Source organism: Oryza brachyantha, chromosome 10, assembly GCF_000231095.2.
Source record: "Oryza brachyantha chromosome 10, ObraRS2, whole genome shotgun sequence".
NCBI classification, from domain to species: Eukaryota; Viridiplantae; Streptophyta; class Magnoliopsida; order Poales; family Poaceae; genus Oryza; species Oryza brachyantha.
The window spans coordinates 1,542,211-1,564,796 of NC_023172.2; the positions used below are offsets into that span (position 1 = coordinate 1,542,211).

General features: G+C 43.3%; 3 protein-coding genes across 3 annotated transcripts; 2 read left to right on the plus strand and 1 right to left on the minus strand.

Annotated features, from left to right (window-relative positions):
* The first annotated feature begins 9,783 nt into the window (after nt 1-9,783).
* Nucleotides 9,784-14,654, plus strand: LOC102704741 (auxin transporter-like protein 3). The gene is made up of 5 exons (XM_006662117.3): nt 9,784-10,293; nt 10,368-10,664; nt 10,833-10,930; nt 11,910-12,375; nt 14,093-14,654. Exons 1-5 carry the CDS (start codon nt 9,934-9,936, stop codon nt 14,447-14,449), a joined length of 1,578 nt encoding a protein of 525 aa, XP_006662180.3. The 5' UTR covers nt 9,784-9,933; the 3' UTR covers nt 14,450-14,654.
* Nucleotides 14,655-16,922: 2,268 nt separating this feature from the next.
* LOC102705011 lies at nt 16,923-18,027 on the plus strand. Its single transcript, XM_006662118.2, has 2 exons — nt 16,923-17,332; nt 17,764-18,027. The coding sequence occupies exons 1-2, from the start codon at nt 16,993-16,995 to the stop codon at nt 17,778-17,780; spliced, it is 357 nt and encodes a 118-aa protein (XP_006662181.2). The 5' UTR covers nt 16,923-16,992; the 3' UTR covers nt 17,781-18,027.
* A 468-nt stretch (nt 18,028-18,495) lies between these two features.
* LOC102718677 lies at nt 18,496-20,948 on the minus strand. The gene has a single exon (XM_015841914.2). It carries the CDS (start codon nt 20,730-20,732, stop codon nt 18,774-18,776), a length of 1,959 nt encoding a protein of 652 aa, XP_015697400.2. The 5' UTR covers nt 20,733-20,948; the 3' UTR covers nt 18,496-18,773.
* Between the last annotated feature and the right edge of the window lie 1,638 nt (nt 20,949-22,586).

The window sequence follows — 22,586 nt, forward strand, 5'->3', positions numbered from 1 at the left end:
GGTTAATTTGACCACCATATTTCAGTAATGGTACTGCTATCTGATAGTGCAGGTGCATATATATATATTCAATCATTGGGGTTCTATTGAGATTTAAACTCAGGATTACTATAGCCACTACACTATATGTCCTTTCGTATGAATTAGTAATCCAATATAAACCTATACGATTCATTCCCACTTAAACCAATTAATAGTAATTCACTGCGTTTTTGTGCTTGCACGTTACCCGGCCTGTTTTCTCCCAGCCGTTGGATCTCAATCAAGCGCTCGATCGCCATCCAGTTCATTTGCTTACTGGAACAAAAGAAATATATATATATATATATATATACTGATCAAATAATAATCCATTTCAAGCACAAAAAAATAATAATCCATTTCAGGATGCTTGCTATAAACAATCTTTAACACGGCAAATCGCAATGCTGTAGAGAAATTAGTAGGCACAAATGGAAATACCATCAGACAGGACGAAAAATATAGGACACTGTTAAACCGTTTTCTTAATACGAAGTGGGGATCCAGGGACTTTTTTGTCACATCGAATGTTTGACGTTAATTAGAAGTATTAAATATAGACTGATAACAAAACTAATTGTATAAATAAAGGTTATTTCATTAGATAATTTTTAAGCCTAATTAATTCATGATTAGCAAATATTTACTGTAGCATCACATTCACTAATCATGGACTAATTAGGCTTAATAGATTCGTCTCGCGAAATAGTCCAGAGTATGTGGTGGATTTTATTAATAATCTATATTTAATATTTCTAATTAGTGTCTAGACATTCGATGTGATAGGAAAAAAAATTAGAGAAAAACAAACAGGTTAGTAGTCCTTGGCTCCTTGCACGAAAACTAAAGAGATCTTGAAGCAGTTTCTTCAGGTTTTCATTTCCTTGGAAAAATGTTAAGTTCTCTCTCCCATTATTGGGCTAATTGCAAGGAGGCTGGGCAAATATTCTTCAGAATCTATAGCAGGGCTCGGCTTACAACCAATTGTAGCAGAGTCACCCCGGCCGTTTGTAACATTTGCATGGAAAGCCCCAAAAGAGAACAGCAAAAGGGGAGACACTGTTGGCAAACCCAAGGGAAGGAATGTCCCCCAGGCCAAGCTAAATGCATCCACACTCTCAGCCCTAGCATGCATCCATGCAACATTATTATTTATACACATACTGCTGCACACTCCCCCAGACACCGACTGCCACCTGGGGCCCACACCACAGCCTAGCTCTCTTCTGGACCCACTGTCAGTGACAACCACAGTGTGCACTCTCAGTAGTAAGCCATGAGTGTGTCTAGCAGGTAGCTCTCCATGCATGTGTAGCGCAAAGTGCCTTTGGAGTTTGGAGTGCTCACATACATTCACAGTCACAGCACATTGTTTTCACCATAGCTGGAGTATAAGGTCATTCCCAACCCAATGACTAGGATGGTGTCATAACATTAATTAAGTTATCATCTAGGATAAAAGATAATGTGGCAAGTGAATAAATAAGGAAAGAGAATGAAACCATGTCTTGCATGAGACATGGTTTCTATACAACATTCAAGATATCATGTGAGATAAGTAGCATTAAATTAAAGTATGAAATAGTGGTGTTTGCATTGGAAGAGTAGTGTCTAGTACTAGTTTCTTGATGATGTGGAGTTGATAGAAACTATATCTAGTGTTATAGGTTGGGAATGCCTAGGCCATCCTCAATGCAAGTTTCATGAATACGATTACCTAGTGTGACATGTCATCTAAAAAGTTTGAAACTAGAATGAAACACCCCTGTCTCAATGCATAATTTCATCTATTGTTGTTTCCTAGGTTACATGCAAGACACAAGCTGTCTAGGTAACAGTGCAGAGAAGGTTTCATCCCCATGAAACTCATTTTATCTCTCTATTCATTAATACTTTGCCATATCATCAAAAATACCTACGTGTCATCCTATTTATTGCCCATAAAACTCCCATTGAAATTGGCCTAAGAGCAAGTTCAATAGTATAGCTAACTGTTGGCTATAAATTATCTATAGTCAATTCATACAATAGTCATATAATACACAATTAATATCTGGTCTCACATGTTATACATACATGTGTCTTAAAGTCGTCGTTGCAACTAGCTATAAGTCTGTAGTCCGCTGCTTTTCTCTCTTCTCTATTATCACCTTAAAATATGTTTGTAGTTGGCTTATAGTCTACTATTGTACCCGCTCTAATACTTTCTCTCTCTTCTCTCTCTATCTCATGTGCAAAGAAGAGAAGATGCAGATGGTAGCTGGGATGAATGGCTATGGAGGCAGTGCAACTCGGGAGAACGGAAAGAAAGATAAATTACAAGGTGATGGAGCTGGTAGCCATAGAGATGAGAGAATATGCATGCATTGCGATGCTCAAAAGCCATAACACGCTCGCCACAAACGCAATGATGCGGTTCTCTGCTCTCCATGCTCCCTCTCATGCTGTACATTAGTATATACCGAAAAACCACCTCAAATAATTTTTGTTTACTTGTTTAATTTGTTCAATTCATTAATTGGATAGCCGAATGCATGCACGCAAATCAAGTGCCGAATGCTAAGTTTGATTTGATCAAGATTTTAGCTGTAAACCATGCATGTACAGACACAGTTAAATTACTGTGAATTGGAGTTCCAGAGTATGTAATATTTCAAGACTGAAATATTAATTGTTAGCTAGGCATGTGTTAAGCAAGCATACTTAATTTGCAGAAATTTCTCTGAAACTATATATTGCAGCTAGACAAAGGCTTAGGATACCACAAGAGAGCAAGGGTCAAATTGATGTTTAGTTAATTTGAACATCCTTCAGGCTCCATGCATGGCAAATTAAGGCTTAGGATGCCACAAGAGAGCAAGGAAGCTTGCATGCTTGGCTTAGGGCTTTCATTTGATAACGTGGAGGGGCCTAGATTCCCATCATTTGGGTTGTACCAACTCTGTCTCCTTCACTTCAGCAGGCTTCAGAACTCAACTCAGCAAACTTGTTTGCCTCACAAATTTGGCATGATGATGAGTAGCCGTTGTATATGCAAAGGTCAGCCTGCCTGCAGAGAGATCTAGTGATCAAACACCAACTTTATATATACATCCATACATGTGCATATGGTTCTAATTACATGCAACATAGATCTTCCATCCATTTTCAGATAAACTTTAGAGTTTAAGTTCACTTTGGCAATTAACAACACACACAAAAATGAGATCATGGATACTTAACAGGCACTACTTTCAGTCTCACTTTTTTTTTTTTTGAGGGTCTTTCAATCTCACTTTTGGTGATCACCTACTGTGCTGATATTTTTCAAAAGTTTGCATGCGCTCCCACATATGCAGCCTTGCTGTTCATTAGGTCCACCATGTTATAATTAGTTTCAATTAGTCACAAGTCATATCTTGCTACTAGTATAGCCAAGATATAGACATAGGCTAATGGTGTAGTAGCAACTATATGTGGTTAGCTCTCTTGATCACTAGAGAACTTAGTTTCTCACAAACTGTGAACATGGGTTCCAAATTAATTTGTGTGCATAGAGCGTTTTCTATGGAAGCCTTATAATGTGTCTTACTTAAATTTAACATTTTGCATAATTTATTGTTTGACAATATAAAAATTTTGTCTAAATGATTTAAATCTGAATGTGCAAACTAGTATAGGAGAATATATCAGTCGATACCTTAACTATAATATAATATATATGAAATTGCTAACCTTCATGTGATAAAAAAAATTAGAGCAATTTCTTCTAAATTTTGGACTGTCATCGATTGCACCAAGATTTGTGCCAACCTCCTTTCCCTCTAGTTTCGGCGATGTCGTGACGACCCAACCAATTAGGGTTTGGGGTTAGGATCAGGACAAGAGGAGAGGATCGAAGAAAGGGTGTTTCCCTGGAATTTAAAGTGATGGTCATGTGCAGTTGACCGGGTCAGAGGTGGCGTCTCTAGTGGCGATCTGTGGCGGAGTAGCAACCAATGACAAGAAAAGCAATGCCATCCGACATGAGGATGAGGAGGGGCGGGCAGGGGGAAGTTAGATGGACAGGTCTCGCTGGTGCCTTTGACACCTTCGGCTACCGAAGCCAGAGAGAAGTGAGGAGGGTGTGTCCAAAAGATGAATTTCAATATAGTAGTAGAAAAGGTTACAAACATTAGATTAGATAGGAAAAGTACGAATTACCTCCTCCCCTCCCCCTAGTTATTGAGGCGGTCCGAGAAATCCCCTAAAGTAGAATACCATAAATTTAGCACCCCGAACTTTTTAATCTAGATGAATTACCCCCTAAGCACTGTTTAGAGTGGTTTTCACATGAGATTGCACATGTGGCGTCAAAGTGCCAATCCAGTCAACAATAAAGAAGATAGGATGGTCCCACATGTCATATCCTTACCCCTCTCTCTCTATCTCTCTACCTCTCTCTCTGCTCGGTGATGGCAACCTGTTAACACCAAAATTTAGAAAATTACCTTGGTGGATTTGGTTAAGGAAATGCGCAATCAGTAGATAAAAATCTTATTCGGAAGAGTCTGAGTTCAACAAGAAATCATGAAGACCAAGGCTTGACGGCATAATTTTATCTAGTAGTTGGAGTTAGTTTAGGATTTTTCCTTTTTCTCTAAGAGAGTTAGAGTCCGATAAGGACTTGTTATTTCTTTTTATCTATTAGGAGACATGTGTCATGTTAGATATAGAGTTTGTTATTTTATTTTATCTATTAGGAGTCGTGTGTTGTGTCCGACATGGACTATTATCCACTCGAGGGTATAAATATGTATGCTCGGGGTCATTGTAAATCATCTACTTCTCATAATATAGATCAATTACTTTCAGCGCATCGCTATCCTCCTCACTGAGGTTTCAACACAGGCAAACCTTGGCACCTGACGCAGGGCTACATCGCACCTGACGCAGGGCTACATCGTCTCGATCTCCGGTGGAGGGGTAAGTCCTACGTTCCGCTGGCCAAGTAATTGTATCGGCTAGATAAGAATTGTCTCGGTTCGGTCCGATCTTCTAATTTGGTTGCGCGATTGCTAGTTATCGTATCAGTTTCAGCTTAAGTCACTCATGTATCTTGGGTTGATCTAGTCGACCACTTTGGGTAATTTACATCAATTTGATATTTGCTATTTGACATCTTCAATCTCGTACTGTCTTGGTTCGGTCTGATCTATTGGATTGCAACTATCAAATAGTTTATATCATGTTGGCATATTTTGCTCATTGTTTTATCGGAGAACCAGCCGATAAGTTATCAGTCATCGGCTCATCGGCTTGATAGCAATCTAGAACTGTTTAGTATCTATCCTGACATTGCTAGGCATAATCTTGAATTATCTCGGTTTGGTTCGATCCTCTATAATTATTCTTAGCAATCTAGGCTGGATATTTTATAGATCTTGGTCATTTGTCAGTCGTTTATAGCCGATGATCTTTGTCACGATCTACATGTCCATCATATTTATATCAACAGAGTAGTCGATTGCCTTACTACACTATGTTTACACCAATCAGCTTGATTTACTTAGATCGGTATTTATTTTGTGGCTTATGAGTATTACAAGTTAGTTGGTTTTAGCCGATCGTAACACATGTTTCATTGTTTATTTAATTGTTCAACTCTATTTGTATTGGATTCCCAGAAGATCCAAGCTTTCACCAGCCGATTGATCAGTCTATCGACAAAATACTGCTACATCAACATCCGAATCGGTTGGATTTTTAGTTACTATCGACTTGATAGCTGATCGGCTTGTTTTACTATTTATCTTATCAGTTGCAGGATCAAACTGACTGGCACGTCCGCATAATCTAAGAATTTAGGTTCTACACTAGAGCATTCTAAGAAGTGACTCTCAGGCGTTTGTGTGTGACACGTCATCGGGTCCACTTTTGACGTCAACACAACCACATGGGGGACAAGAGGGCAGGTCCTTCGAGGCGGTGGAAGTTGGGTCAAGGTGGCGACGAAGGAGGAGTATGCGCCTGGTGGTATAGTCCACCGATGATCTTTCCCATCCGTGCTTGCCTCCCTCTATCCACTTCTCTATCACGGTGCTCCATCGCACATCCACTCGCCTGCCACCTTCGTCATCCCACTAGGCTGGATTGGTTTGGGCGCCTCATGCCCTTCAACCCACCATCGTCGTTAGTGTCGCAATCCTCCCGCATGGATGTCATCGCCACGACTATCGTCCTCATCATCGCGCACCCCACCACGACATAAATACTAAGAAACCAATAACTATGTCCAAAGAAAATGCAAATAACATATCAGACTTTTCTTAGTACGAGCCAATAAACACGCGCATCAGGTGTTCGAGCAACTAGGACATGTCACTCACTGGGTGCAATCGGAAGGCAAAGGCACTGGAACGCGAGGCAGTTAGAGTAAACCAACCTAGTCAGTATCGGCACACACTGCTGCAGCACGTCCACCACCTAACCCTGCACACCCCACCTAGGAAAGAGCTTGATTATTTTCAGCCGGCTTGTGCACTTCAACCTGCCATTTGTCATGGTCGTCATGCACAACTCCTCTGCCTCTACTGCCGGTTGCCCCCTTCATGGACCTCGTCTCCTCGCCCCCATATGGTCGCTAGATAGATAGATATGACATGTGTGGACCTACGTATATTTTATTTTTATTGCCGATGGAATTGGGAAGTTGGTGCCATGTGTCCAATGCCAAACCACTCCAAAAAAGTGCTAGGGTTATTTGTGCTGATTGAAAATTAGAGGGTGCTAAATATTTTGCATTGCAATTCAGGATAATAATTCAGATTGTCACAATAGTTTACGGGTATTTAATTTGGTCTTTTTCGAATAAGATACGATCATTTTGTCAAATAGTTGGTAGGAAATCCTAATTCATGATTCACTCGGCAGTGAAAACCTTCTGTCTTCAGTACCCAAAAATTGCGTCCCTTCTCACTAACTCTAAATTAATAAAACAGAAAGTAATGATAGCTACAAAAATATGTTTCCATGGGCCGACATCTGTCTCGTCCACTCGATCACTATTTAGACCCAAGCTGTAGCTTAAAGCTTAGGCAATGAACGATCGATTCCTATTTTTATTTTGTTTGACATGGTCGATTAGCAGCATGAACCAACAAACTAAGAAAAGCCGGATCAACCCAATAATTAATTAACGACTTGGATTAATATAAAAGAAGGAATGAAGAGGGAATGGAATATTGATCCACCTAAATCGACCGTTTGGGCCTTCACGTGCAATCAGATTAGGACAGCAAAACAACATCCAACAACAAGAACAACATGCATTCATAAACAACTAACCATCCATTCTCTTTACAATTATATACATATATGTATACGAATTGTTAATCTGCAGAGTCCACGAGATGTATATATAGAGACGGTGGTCCAATTAAAGCTAGCAAACGGCATGCATATATATGCATAGAACGCAGGGACAAACAAGCAGCAGATGAGCGACCCTGCACCGATTAATTAATCAGCTTGTTTAGTTTAATCACCCACTAAATTAAGAAGCAAACATTCGGTTCATACGTGTTTAACTAACTAGACTGTAGAGTAGTTACAATAGAATGATATAAATAGACTATAAGAATTGATTATCACTTTAGATTTACGGTGGGCTGAAGGAGAGAAGAGAAAATGGTCATAGATTTATAGTCTGAGCTCTGTAAGAGAGCTAAGTGAACTAGGGGATTATATTGTTTTAACACATATTCCCTCCGTTTCGTAATATAAGACTTTCTAGTATTGTCTAGACAGTATTACGATATGAAACGGAGGTAGTATATACGTAACTAACTAGTGTACGGATGAATTATTAAATCAACTGTTAAACTGATTGTAGATGATATCTCAATTTTTAGAGGCAGTGTTGGCTTTGTTCTTCATGTTATAAGAATATCTCCAAAAAGTCTAGCTAAATCTTACAGCCAAATGCTCGTATATCTCTAGCTAGCTAGCTAGTCAGCCATTTTGGTGAGTGGAATATGGAATTGATGACTTACTAACTGAACCAAAATGCTAGTGTGTGTGTGTATATATATCTTGGGAATGTTTTTTTTCTAGATTTTGGAAATGGTTTTTTCTATATTAAACAAAATTTTGGATATGATTAGAATAATGGATAATCTCTTAAAGATATTTGAATATAATAGGTAGAAACGGTATACAATCCATGCAGATCTGCATGCGTGCTAGCCGGGTTGGCTTGCCGGTGCAGGCGCGGCGCCAGCTGCCGGCCGGCCGGAGTCGGAGACGAAGAAGATCGAGAGGTCTCTCGAGGCACGCACGCAGTGTACGTAGTGGGGCTCGTCGGAGGTCACGCCGGCCCGCTCGTGCAGCATGGTAGACCACGCCGGAGCGCGCCCGTATATATGGCCGGATGTACCGCGCCCTAATTCTTTTTTTTTCTCTTAAAAAATACGATCCCCGATGTAACACCACACAGAGACAATATTAATTATGTTATGTTATTTTAAGCATTGCAGCCCATACGTACAGTGCAACAGGGACAAGACAAGAACCAAGAAATACTCGATCTACTTGCTATAGTTGTATACATATGTATATTAGTAAATTATTATTAATATAATGCATGCTGGTATGCTCCTGTTCGATCGTCGTGATCTAATTAAAAAATGTTTTCGTTTCCATATAATATTTACATGAGCTAGCTAGCAGCTATACATCATCATCGTTTTGCTTTTAGAAAGCATAAGCGAAAGCACTCGTTAATAATTTTTTAAAAAAATTATGAATAAAAAAAATTATATACTTGTTTTTACAATATATCAGCGAAGTCTGAAAATAAGTAGAATAAGATTCCCTTAGATTAACTCTAAATTTAATTTTTTTCATAAGCGAAAAGATGATAAGCAGATATTATAGATACAAATTAAAGAATGGATGGCTTGACGCGTTTCGATCGATCAAATGTCAGCTGGTCACAGTGATGTAATTCGCTTGCTTTAAACGAAAAGAAATCATAGCTAGATATTCCAAATAAAATAAAGGTAAATTTGTCAGATATGTGCATTATTGTTTCACGTAGTACAAAACTGCAAGCTCATCGAATGCATGGGGCTTGCCACTCACTTCATCCTTCCATGCCACTTGCTTTAATTTGCTTTTTCAATATTGCAATTGCAGCACAGCACCTCGCTCGATCCATCTATAGCATTTTCTTTGATGAAAAGCTTAATTATTTTCCTTACATATGTAAACCACTTTATATCTTAATTTCTCCATGACATGAATGCCCCAGCTTGCGGGCCTCTTCTTTGCCCCAGATTTCGTAGAAAAGCCCTATCTAGCTGTTCCCTTGATGCACGTCCATAATTCTGATCGTTTTGTACAAATGTGTAGGTCAAACTTTTAAAACTTTGACTATTAGTAATCTTTAAAATATTTAGTTTGAAAACACTAGAACGACATATATAAACATTTATTATATATTTTAATAAAAAATTAAAATCAATGATATTTAGAAGACCATATCATTATTCCAAAGGATAGAAATTATTAAACTGAGGAGCACTACTGCACTAGTCCTTCACACACGCTCTCTCTCACTCGGATTGTTTTGTTTTTTTTTGAGATGAAAAGAGGGAGTGTGCATGGAAAGCGCAGGAAAAGAGACAGGGAAAGAGGGCAGCTGCTTTCTTTATGCCCCAGCTGCTGGAGCCCTGCCGGCCTCCTCCACCTGCATATATACACCTCACTCACTAGCAGCTAACCACCACCACCACTCTACCTATCTCAGACTCAGACAAGAGTGCTGTGACTACACTGATCTCATCAGTTGAGCAGTAGCAGCAGCAGATCGAGCTGAGAGCTGAAGTAGTGAGGCATCTAGCTAATTAGCCAGAAGGGTAGTAGAGAGAGAGAGAGAGAGCATCAGTTACCATGGCGTCCGGCAGCGGCAGTGGCTTGGCGGAGGAGAAGGCGGCGGCGGGTGACGAGCAGCTGGTGGAGTCGTCGTCGGAGGGGGAGGGGAGGAAGGAGGGGTCGCGGCTGTCGGGGCTGCTGTGGCACGGCGGGTCGGCGTACGACGCGTGGTTCAGCTGCGCGTCGAACCAGGTGGCGCAGGTGCTGCTGACGCTGCCCTACTCGTTCGCGCAGCTGGGCATGGCGAGCGGCATCCTCTTCCAGCTCTTCTACGGCCTCCTCGGCAGCTGGACCGCCTACCTCATCAGCATCCTCTACCTCGAGTACCGCACCCGCCGCGAGCGCGACAAGTTCGACTTCCGCAACCACGTCATCCAGGTAGGTACATATGGTCTTTTCACATCCACCAACCATCCTCGTTCACGATGAATAATGATATATGGGGGGCGCAGTGGTTCGAGGTGCTGGATGGGCTGCTGGGGAGGCACTGGAGGAACGTGGGGCTGGCGTTCAACTGCACGTTCCTGGTGTTCGGGTCGGTGATCCAGCTGATCGGGTGCGCCAGCAACATCTACTACGTGAACGACCGCCTGGACAAGCGCACCTGGACCTACGTCTTCGGCGCCTGCTGCGCCACCACCGTCTTCATCCCCTCCTTCCACAACTACCGCATCTGGTCCTTCCTCGGCCTCCTCATGACCACCTACACCGCCTGGTACATCGCCCTCGCCTCCCTCATCCACGGCCAGGTACCACATCCTCTTTCTTTCATACATACTCTCCTTTTCCTTTCCTTCTATTTCTGCATGCCATGCATTTCCTTTTCTCTCGATTTATATGTTCTAGTATATATTATGTAGTGATGAATGGAAAAAAAAAAAGAAGTGTATTATATATTGTGGGATGGATGGACGTAGGTGGAGGGGGTGGCGCACTCGGGGCCCACAAGCATCGTGCTGTACTTCACGGGGGCCACCAACATCCTCTACACCTTCGGGGGCCACGCTGTCACCGTGTAAGCCGACCACACACACCTCTCCTTACGTACTGTCATTTCATCCTAGGCTAGCTCTCGCTTAATGAACTTGCTTAACCATTCACATCAATTAGTGTGTGCTTATTTATATATAGCCTAATTACTACACTAATTTACTAGCTTACACTAATCAAGCACGCTTGCTTTGCTTGCATGTACAGTACACATGGTCTGTGTTTTGCCCAAGTTGCCTGCCCAGTTTTAGTTAGTTCATATATATTTACTCCATGTTAATTAAACCACTGATTCATTAGCAGCTAGTGCAACGGCTCCCTGCTCATGGAGCGTGCACACCGTGCGAGGCATCTAGGCATGCATGGTCACGTGCCATGCACGCATGGCTCTCAAAGTTTCCACTAAACGATGACACGTGGATCCCACAACAGTTAGATGAACTCGGGACCACACTGTACATAGGCGGCTCCTTCTTAACATCCTAAATAATAGGGTAGCTAGCATGCATTACCATGATAAAAATAAGGCTCTTATAGATCATTCACGTTTTTTGATGCATTGGTTTTGCGAGACACTCTTGGTACGTGCTAATGAGGGTGGTATATAGTCGTCTAATCTATCTGAGAGCCGATCGAGTATATATGCTGCTGGTTTTAGCTGGTTGATTAGGAGCTGATCCATATATCAGCAAACTAATGAACATCATGTTAAGTGGTAAATGCAGAGCTACCGGTACACAAACAAAAACAAACTGGGGCCTTTGTGTTTACCTCAGCAGCATCAGCTCGGCATGCATCCATCTCATCAGTCATGCATCTCTACCACATTGCATGCATTCCGTGAGTTTTGATCGATGTAGTACCAACCAAACCAAAAAGACAAGACCACTGCATGCATGCATGAATGAATGGCCCACCGACAGCCGGGCCCCACATGCATAGCAGAGCTGCGTTGGGTGCACGAATCTCAAAGCTGGGGTTGGTTGGGTTGGACGGACTTGCAGGGAGATCATGCACGCGATGTGGCGGCCGCAGAAGTTCAAGGCGATCTACCTGCTGGCGACGGTGTACGTGCTGACGCTGACGCTGCCGTCGGCGGCGGCGGCGTACTGGGCGTTCGGCGACGAGCTGCTGACGCACTCCAACGCGCTGGCGCTGCTGCCGAGGACGCCGTGGCGCGACGCCGCCGTGGTGCTCATGCTCATCCACCAGTTCATCACCTTCGGCTTCGCCTGCACCCCGCTCTACTTCGTGTGGGAGAAGCTGGTGGGGCTCCACGGCTGCGCCTCGCTCTGCAAGCGCGCCGCCGCCAGGCTCCCCGTCGTCGTCCCCATCTGGTTCCTCGCCATCATCTTCCCCTTCTTCGGCCCCATCAACTCCGCCGTCGGCTCCCTCCTCGTCAGCTTCACCGTCTACATCATCCCCTCCCTCGCCCACATGGTCACCTTCCGCTCCCCCCAGTCCCGCCAGGTATATCACATTTCTTTATTTATTTCTTCGATCTCCTAATCATCATCGATTATATTTATTTATTTGTTTATGCATTGCTATTTAATTACTACCATATGTTTTCAACTACGGAAAATTAATGGTTTACATCTATATATGTTCTCTGCCGAGTGCCGACATGCACGTAACTGATTAGTACTTCCTCCGTTTCATATTGTATATTGTGCGAGGGAAACCTGTTTGATGTTTTCAATTGAACTTTTTTAGAGTTACACTAAATTATCTTCATTTAATCCGATGTTGAATATGTTTTTATAGTATATTAGTTTTGTGTTGAAATGCGGCTTACGCTTAAAACTTTTGGCTTGGAAAAAAAAGTAAAAAAGTTTTACAGTAACAAACAAAATGAGTAAGCCTGGCTGGAATTAAGTTCTCCCCATATATTAATTTTACATTAATTTATTTCTGGCTGTACATATACATTGGTTTTTATCTTATTCATGCATTTTAGTAAATAAATATACATATATCTGTATCTATATATGAACATATATGCATGCACTTATGTGTCTTTGCATGGCTACATTGGGGGTCCATTGCATATGCATATTTGCAGAGGCATTAGGTAGAGATATAGTTTTGGTGCTGTTCATATGTACATATAGGTGCCAGAGGCAAGCTAGCTAGCTGCAGTAGCCAATGTTGGTGATGATGTAGGATTGATGCAACTGGTTGTTGCAATACAGCCTAGACAGCATGAGCCCACCTGCAGGCCCATCACCCCTTGCTTCTACAACTCTCTAACTGTGTTTGTCCCTAATATGGATACTAATTAAGCTGGCATTAATCACTAGAGCTAACTATCAACAAGCCTACTGATTGATCTGGGACCTAGTTAAACTATACATACACTGGTAAACACCATTATTTCTGCTGCTGCTAGTTGCAAAAAAATGTTCAGTGAAGAAGACTGAATGCAAGACAAAACTGACAGCATGCAATTCCTTTGAGCTAAGCTGCTAGCAACCAGAGCAAGTGGTGATATGATATGATAAAAGAAAGCTGGGAAGTGTACCATAAAGCTACTGATGAAAGAGAAGAGAGGGGTACGTTTAGAGATTAATCAGGACGTTTGCTGAGGCTGCTGCTCATATGCATGCTTGCCTGCTGCAATGTTTGTACCATCTGCTGTCTTGGAGCCCCTGGCATCGAATAGACAGACTGCATTGCAATACTGCATTGCAAGTTTGCAACAGCATGCCCTGGCAGGCAGAGATGCATGAGGGATGAGAGGACACCCATGATACCATGTCTAGAAAGCAACAAAACTAAAGCTTTCACCAACAGCATCATCACAGTATCACTAATTCCAAATTAATGACCTAATTCTGACATCATCCCAATGCAAGTTTAACTTTCCATAGTCTCTCTTCTCTGTCTGCATTCACACACTGTTCTGTTTGATTCTGGAACAGTAGCATAACTCTGAATAACTAATGGTGAACATAACACACCAATCTTTTCCTTCCCTGCATTAATCCATACAGTGTTGTTCTGTTTAATTCTGATTTTGAGGGTTTTCATGGTTGTTTATTTTTCAAATTTGGCTTTTGATCAACATGAACGTTTATATAAAAGTTTTATTCATAAATTATTTTCTATTTATAAATATGTTGTTTGACTTTTTCTTTTAAGGAAAAAAAGACAAAAGATGACATATAATTGAATAATAATGCAGAACGCGGTGGAGCGGCCGCCGAGGTTCGCCGGAGGATGGACGGGGGCGTACGTGATAAACTCGTTCGTGGTGGCGTGGGTGCTGGTGGTCGGCTTCGGCTTCGGCGGCTGGGCCAGCATCACCAACTTCGTCCACCAGGTCAACACCTTCGGCCTCTTCGCCAAGTGCTACCAGTGCCCGCCGCACCCCGCCCTCTCGCCGCCGGCCGTCGCCCCGGCGGCGCCCTCGCTGCTCAACGCCACCGCCATCTTCGGCGGCGCGCCGGTGCCGTCTCCAGCTCCGGCGCCGGCCCCGTCGCCGCTCCATTTCGTTCTTGGACACCACCACCACCACCGGCACCACCGCCACGGCCTCTGAACCGACGATGCAACACTGCATGCATGATTGTGATCAAGATTATCAGAGAGCTCAATCGATCGGTCCTGTTTGGTTATTTGGATGCACTAGTTTTTAGCAAGCTATTAGCTAGCTAGTTGATGATCAGCCATGTCAATTACCTCATGAGATTATTCTTAGAGCTAGTAGTAAAAGTAAGCCTCTTTTCCTACTGTATGCTTCTTCTTCTTCTTTGTTACTGAGAGATAGTGAAGCTTGGCCTTTGCCATGGCCATGGCTATGGTTTGCATGTCGTCAGAGATGCGTTTCCAAGTCGCTCGTCTTGTAATGTGTCCTTTCGTGTGGAGCTGCTTTTGAGAAAGAAGCAAGGGAGAAATTAATCAATTAAAATGAAAAGGAATGTTACTGCTACTGAGTCATCATCGATCAGGAGATTCTACAGCTACAGTTTTTATTCAAAAAAGAAGAGTAGTCACTAACTTTCTCTTACTCTTATGCGTGCTAGCTCCTCTCTTTTTTTACTCAACTTGTGATGCAGTCAATCTGGATATATTGCTTTGGTCACTGAGGAATGAGAGGTAAATACGTATGCATGAAACAGAGTGAAAACATTGTCTGCTGTAAACGGTAGTAGGTACGTACCTACATTGGCAGAATGAATTTGCAGTGTCCAAATGCTCTGCTTCACGGCTGCAGTGGATTTCTGCACATTTTGTTGGCTGGAGAACAGGCAGGTGAATCAGTCAGTCTTTCAGTTGAGGGCAGAAAGAAGAGGAAGTGCCACATCGATCATATCAGGTCATGTCCATGTCTTTGACCCCTTGACTGGGGTTTCTTACCATGGTTTGGCTGTTTTGACAACATGTTTCTTAATTAGTTCTTACCATGGTTTACACTGATACTTGTGGTCCCAGGAGATAAATCTCATCAGTTCTAAGATACAGACATACAGTTACTTCTAGCATTTAGAATTTATCCAATAAAGTCTCACTGTATCTAATACCTAAATGTACAATGCCCTTAGTGCAACCATAATCAATCAATGAGTGGTGATTCACATACTTAGATATCCGTTGATCAAACTCAATTGTATGTGTCATTCCAATGGGTCGTATGTATACTAGGAGCAAGGCTAATAATATAACCAACAAGCTGACTATAAGACTTCTTATAGTCTTCTCTTAGCTCACCCATATACTAGTTAGCTCTTCATCATTAATGCAGGACTCACATATCACTCTCATAGAGTTTCTTGGTTCCTGTGTCCAAGCTGGCTACAAGCTAACAGCCTGCTTACACTCTCTCATCTCTTCTCTCATCCACATAAGCATATATCCAGCTTATAGCCTACTATTATACTTGCTCTAATTTCCACTCCTCATCTACTTATTATCTCAAACAATCATAACCATCTCCTATTTAATTTATCCACTACTTTCTCATTTCAACCATCCTCACTTATTTTCACACCTCTTTAGTCACAATAAAAGCAAATGAGATCCTGCGTAAGTAGCTAGGATTACAGTAACATGCATTTGGAGATATTCCGTTACCATTGGATCAAAATGGAATAGTGGGGTTATGCACTACAGTAATCACTACAGGAGGTCAAGTAATTTACACATACTGTAGATTTAGTGTCACGACACTGTTCATGACATTTTCTACTATTCTTCTTAATGAACGGTGCATGTCTGCAGAATGCAGACAATCCAGATGACAAAGACGCTAGAAATGTTTATATTTTAAATTTTTAAAATGCAGGGAGAAGTAGATTTGTCGGCATTACATTAGCTATTCCAACATCTCATATAATTAAGGCTGCATTCTTTTATCCTAAACTATTTCACGGCTTTTGAACCTACCCTTCCCGAATTATTAAATGATATATTTTTTAAAAAATTCTATATAAAAGTTTATCGCCTTACCTTTATACCTGTATACAGTACTAGAATTTTAATTTAATAGTAGTTAATTTCATTTTTTATGGTACTAAAAATAAAAATTAAATAATCTTTTATCATCCAAAACAAAACAGCATACGATTCTTCCTACCGTTGCAAAATAAGCATGCACAGGTTCCCGTTAGATTGCAGGCTACAGGTTCAGGCCACAACAGATGCAGTTTGTCAACGACATGAAGAAGGCCAAGCATTTTGTACTGAGCTTTGCATAGCAAATGAGTCCAGTAATTGCTGGGCTTTAAGAAGAAGAAAGCACAACTGAAAGCAGTATTCCTGATCGGCCATCGGAAACCCATGCCCGGCCCAGTAGATCACAAAGCCCAACAAGCTGAACTGCACACTCTGCATCCAACAAATTATCACACAGATCGCATTTGCATCTGCTGCACTATCAAAATCAAACACGTAGCCATGAATCAACTCACAAGCATTGCATTTCCTGGTTCCCAGTGGAGCACGGAATGCTCAGGTAGCCCAAGAATGAAGCATGATAATCTCAAGAACCAGGCTCTATAAATACCATCATATATTTGCATTGCACACATCCAAAGCACAAGTTTAATCAGAAGAGTTCAGATATCAGGAATAACACATACCAGGATGTCTCACCTCAGCTCTGCTAGCCTGGGTGCACTGCTGATCCTCCTCCTGGTAGTGCTCACTACTTCAGCAACAGAAGCTGCAGCTCCAGCTCCAGCAGCAGCAGGTTCAGACTGCCAGAACGACATCGGCGTGCTGAAGACAACCTGCTACAATTTCGTCAAGAAGGACGGGCCGATGTTGGAGCCATCACCAGACTGTTGCACCACCATGAAGGGCGTCAACGTGCCCTGCGTCTGCAGCTACCTGGGCAGCCCAGGCGTCAAGGACAACATCAGCCTGGACAAGGTGTTCTATGTCGCCAAGCAATGCGGCATCCCCATCCCTGGGAACTGCGGAGGTGAGCAGCTTCGTTTAGTTGGGTAAGCTGATGACCTGGGTAAGAACTGACAATAGCATGCTGGCCCCTCTGGATTGTGACTTCCGGTGAGGCCCAGGTGTTGGTGTCAGCTGGGTAAGTTAATGTCTAGTATGGGTACTATAATGTTTGTACATGTTGTGCTGATATGTCAAGACTAAAAAGATAAGGAAAGAAGAGGGCAACATGCCACTTGGGAAGCAAAATAGAAATTCTAGAGCAACTAGTGATGTCAAACGTACAAGTGGCCTTGTCAAAACATAAAAATAGAATGAAAAACCCAGTCAACTAGTGCCAAACTGCCAACAGAAGAAGAAAAAACTCAAACGAATACATTATTGTAAATGCCATTTGATGTTATTATTTTTTATAAGAATAATAATTGTACTTATCACGCCTATGATTTATCACAGGATCCATGAAGGTCTAAAACAATAACTGGCTGACCTGGTGAAGTTGGCTAACACAAGCAATGTGCCTAGCAGTTGCACAGCTGATACAAGTAAATAATGTTGGTCAATTTTTAGAGTACATGCCTACACCAATTGTACTGACCTGAAATTCAGCATGTTGTGATTACAAAACATACATAAACGATGTCTATCTGTGTACACTGAAAATGCAAATGTGTTCACACGTTATATTGAGTATTGACAAGGTAATCAACTGTTTGTTGATGTGTCCTGTTCCTTCAGTATGATAAATGCCAAAATGCTGATATAGCACTTGGTACAAGCATAAATAAATGTCTAGAGTTCCAGTCATATTGGACAAGGTGAACGAAGAAATGTCCAAACTCCAAACATGAGTAGGACAAGTTTGAAAAGGAACACACCAGCAATACATCAAAAAAACTAGGGATGCTCTGCAACACTAAAATCAATCACATATTCAGATTATTGAAACAATCAACATCTACTGGCCAGAAACAATCAAAGTTAATGTCCGTATGCAATATGTAAGGACATCATGATATGCAAGCCAGATCCTTCCAAAAACAATTTTCCTGGAATTCCCATGCTTGTACAAATTGTGAATGAATAGTTCTGTGATTTTTGAAGCTGAATTATGTTAAAATGCATTTAAACAGCCTGGTCAGGAACTAAAGCTTCACAATCCCACTTTCATGACACCAAACTGGACCAAAGTAACAAGAAGATCAATCCCAACAAACAAGTACAACAAAATTTCTTGACCAACTTTACAGGTACATATATAATCTTTTATAAACGCATCTTGGATTACAATTCAATAACCCCAACCAATTTTTCTAACAGATTGATTGCTAGAGATTTGTACAATCTACGGAGTAACAAAACTCCGCTAGAACAATGATGAACAACAGAAAAAAAAAAATCTACCCTAGTTACACGTTGTAGCAAAGAAATTACTAACCCATGTTTTGCTGGTCTTGCTGCCAAAATCACCTGGAGGCTCTGGACTGGAAGAGTTCCAGCCTCCCCTTGGCATCTGAAAGTAGTGAATCAACACGCATGTCCTGTATCATGTGAGCCTGTTTTGATGCCCATAGAAGCACAGCAAGCACACCTGCTTGAGCCAGCTCCTCACTTTCTGGCACATGCAATGCAATGAAACAGAGCAGTATCAGTGCCTCTATCTGCACCTCATCACCGAGATACACCAGCTGGACAAGGTGGCGAGCTCCAGCGCCATCGACAATGGCCTTGCAGTGGTTTACATGTAAGTGGTTTTCATTGCATGCGAACTTGGTGAGTGCAACCACGGCTTCCTTAATAACTGGTGGCTCACGCTCATCAAGCAGCTCCACAAGGGGGCGGATCACGCGGTTCTCACTCGCTGTGAAAGTGCGTGCAAGGCAGCCAAGGGCAGTAATGCAAGGGAGCAAGAGATCATCAAAGACACCCTTTTCGACAATGTGAAGCAGCTGGTCAACGACAGCTTTAGCTGCTGGAGAGCTAGGCTTGAATGCCGACTGCCGCAGCGCAAGGCTGTGCTCGGCGACTCGGGAAATTTCCATGATTGCCATTGCTGAGTAGTACTGCACATGAGTACCCATGTCACCATCACCCTTCTCAAGAAGCACCGCGAAACACAGCAGTGCACGCGAATCAGTAATGCTCTTGCAGACATCAAGATGACCACGGGCGAGCTTCCACAAAGCTTTTGCTGCCATAGCCTTCAGACGTGCCTTGGTCTCAGGGTCCTCTACCTCCCGAACAGCACCACGGCCACTTGAGCCGCTCGTGCCCAACTGTGGCCTGAAGGGTGGAACCAATGACCCATTCGTCTTTGTCTTAGCAGCCATCGCGGATTGCACCACCGATTGCATCTGATTCCTTTTTGGATCTTGTTCATTGTAAACCCTTGGAGGGTCCTCTGTGGATGAGGTGCTACGATCACCGCCATGGCGCATGCTGAGCGTCTTCGCGAGCACTACCGAGTGGAGCGACGTCATCTGCTGAGGGGCAGCTGCGCTGTTCTTGGAGCTGTTGGAGCCAACAGCGTACCTGCTGTGCTCCTGGATGGTTCCTGACGCGAGGTGACCCACGAGGTAGCGGACGGCGTTGTTCTGCGCAAAGAGCTCCTGGCACGTGGTGCTCTGGCCAGCGAGGGTAGCGATGGCATCGGCGACGGCAGCCTGCACGCGCATCGGTGGGTCCTTGAGCGCGGCGGCGAAGACGGAGCACACCCCGGCCTGTACTAGCTTTTCGACGCTCTCGTCGTCGCGGCCGAGCAGGCCAAGCGCGCGGGCGGCGGCTTCCTGGCCATCGTCGGTGCCCTCCTTGAGCAGCCTGAGCAGCGGCGGGACGCCGTCCTCCTCGATGATGAGCTTAGCGAAGTGGTGGCTGTCGCGGGCGAGGGAGGCGAGGTTGGCGGCGGAGTCGGCGCGCGCGGCGAGGCCACCGGTGTGCAGGCGCGCGACGTGGTCCCAGATGAGGAACAGTATGGGCTCGTTCTGCGCGATGTTGGGGAGCCCCCGCAGGTCGGCGTCGCCGTCCCAGTCGTCGCCGTCGGCGCCCCCGCCGGCGTGCGGCGAGGAGATGCGGAGCAGCCAGGCGACGTCCTCGAGCGCCGTGTCGAGCAGCGCGAGCGTGCGCGGGAAGCCCGCCGCGGGGCTGAGCGTGAAGAGCCGCCTGAGGCGCGGGTGGCCGCTGGCGCAGCGCGCGGCGAGGGAGGACGCCTTGACGAGCGCCTGCTGCGCCCCGACCATGATGCGCGCGGCGGGGCGGTCGTACAGGTCGGCGCGCGCCGCCTGGCGGAGCAGCGCGGCGAGCTTGTCCGCCCGGGCCTTGAGCTCGGCGCACTCCGCCCGGAAGCACCGCGCGGCGCCGCACTGCTTGGCGACCTCGTCGGCGAGCTGGATCGGCCGCCCCAGCATCGCCTTCACCCCCTCCCCCATCCCCCAAACCCAAGAAACCTCCACAAACCTCACAACCCCCCTACCCTACACCTCCGGAGACGAGAATTCTTCAGAGGATCGCGTATCCCGGGGGCCGAATCGGCGTCCCGTGGGGCGATCTCCGGCGGGGGCGCGTGGAACCGGGCGAATTCGAGGTGGGGGGATTTGGGTTTTTGCTTGGCTTGGTAGAGCTGCGACGAGGGAGGGAGGCGGAAGAGATGGAGATGAGTAGGTGGTGCAGAGCAGAGAAGAGGGTTGGGTTGGTCATACGGTCAGCGGGTGGGGCCCACGTGGAAGGGGAAGGTGGGGCCCACGCTCCTGTGACCGCGTCGTCGTCTCTCGCGTGTACGGGTGGTGTTCGCCGTTGTTTCCGTGGAGATTCCCGGAAGAAGATGGTATCCTGGCCGTCGATTGCATTTGGTAGCCTCGTTTTTTATTCTTTTTTGCCCGACGACTAGTATGACCGTTGACTCGTTGACTATTAATATTAGGGGTGTTCGGTTGGGGAAATGAAAATTTTTAGGTGTCATATTAGATGTTTGACTGATGTTGGAAGAGGTTTTCGGACCTGAATGAAAAAGCGAATTTCACGACTCGTCTAGAAACCGCGAGATGAATATTTTAGTCTGATTAATCCGTCATTAGTGCAGGTAAGGGTACAAGTGGGCTAGCCCGCCAATCCATTTATAGGCCAATTAAGTGGGTTATCCACCGGATTACCCACTTAATTGACCTATGAGTGAGTTCACGGGCCGGCTCATTTACACCCCTAAGTGCTACGAGCGAGTGTACGGGCCAGCTTACTTACACCCCTAAGTACAGGTTGGTTACTATAGCACTAATGGCTAATCATGAACTAATTAGGCTTAAAAGTTTCGTCTCACGATTTCTCCCACAACTGTACAATTAGTTTTCGTTTCATCTATGTTTAATGTTTTATTAAGGTGTCCAAAGATTTGATGTGATGTTTTTTGGGGGAAATTTTTGAAACTAAATAGAGCCTTAGCTGTTTTATTGATATTCTTATATACGGAGTATATATTTTGATTTCCATTGACTGTTTTATGTGTGTGTGTGTGTGTGTGTGTATATATATATATATATATATATATATATATATATATATATATATATATATATATATATATATATATAGGAAGCCTCTATCCTACTACCAGGTGTAGCTACTCCCATCACATCTAATATGCAGAAACACATCTATACATATTTTTTCTCTCTTCCAACAGAAAGTACAAACTCTATACATGTATACATATAGTTGTATCATTCACATGAGATTTAATAGTATTTATACTTTTGTTAGGTGGGAGTAGAAACAATTATAAAAATGTTTTTCATCGTAGACGTGTATGGAGTAGCTACACCTGGTAAACACCTGGTAATAGGATCTAATTTACATATATATATATATATATATATATATATATATATATATATATATATATTGCTGTAACTAAATATGAACCGAACCATTATATCAATGGGCACGCTTACCTTCGACTACTATCTTAGAATTTAAATCTAACTAAAGTATATTAAATACTTTAATATTAACTTTGGCAAAATATATTGACCAAGTTATCAACACTATATTTTAGTTCCAATCATATTATTATAAAAATTATACTTAATTAACTAGGTGTAGTATAATAAATTTAGAATGACTGGATTCAGAGCCACATACTATATATGCCGCAGCAGTTTTAACTAAAAAGCAAAATATACCAATGTAGAATAGATTTGTGTGGCATGGCTATAAGGGCATGAGACGGATTGGCCTCTTATGTTTTGTAAAATAAAATTTCTTAGGCCGTTTGGATTGAGTTGTTTTTA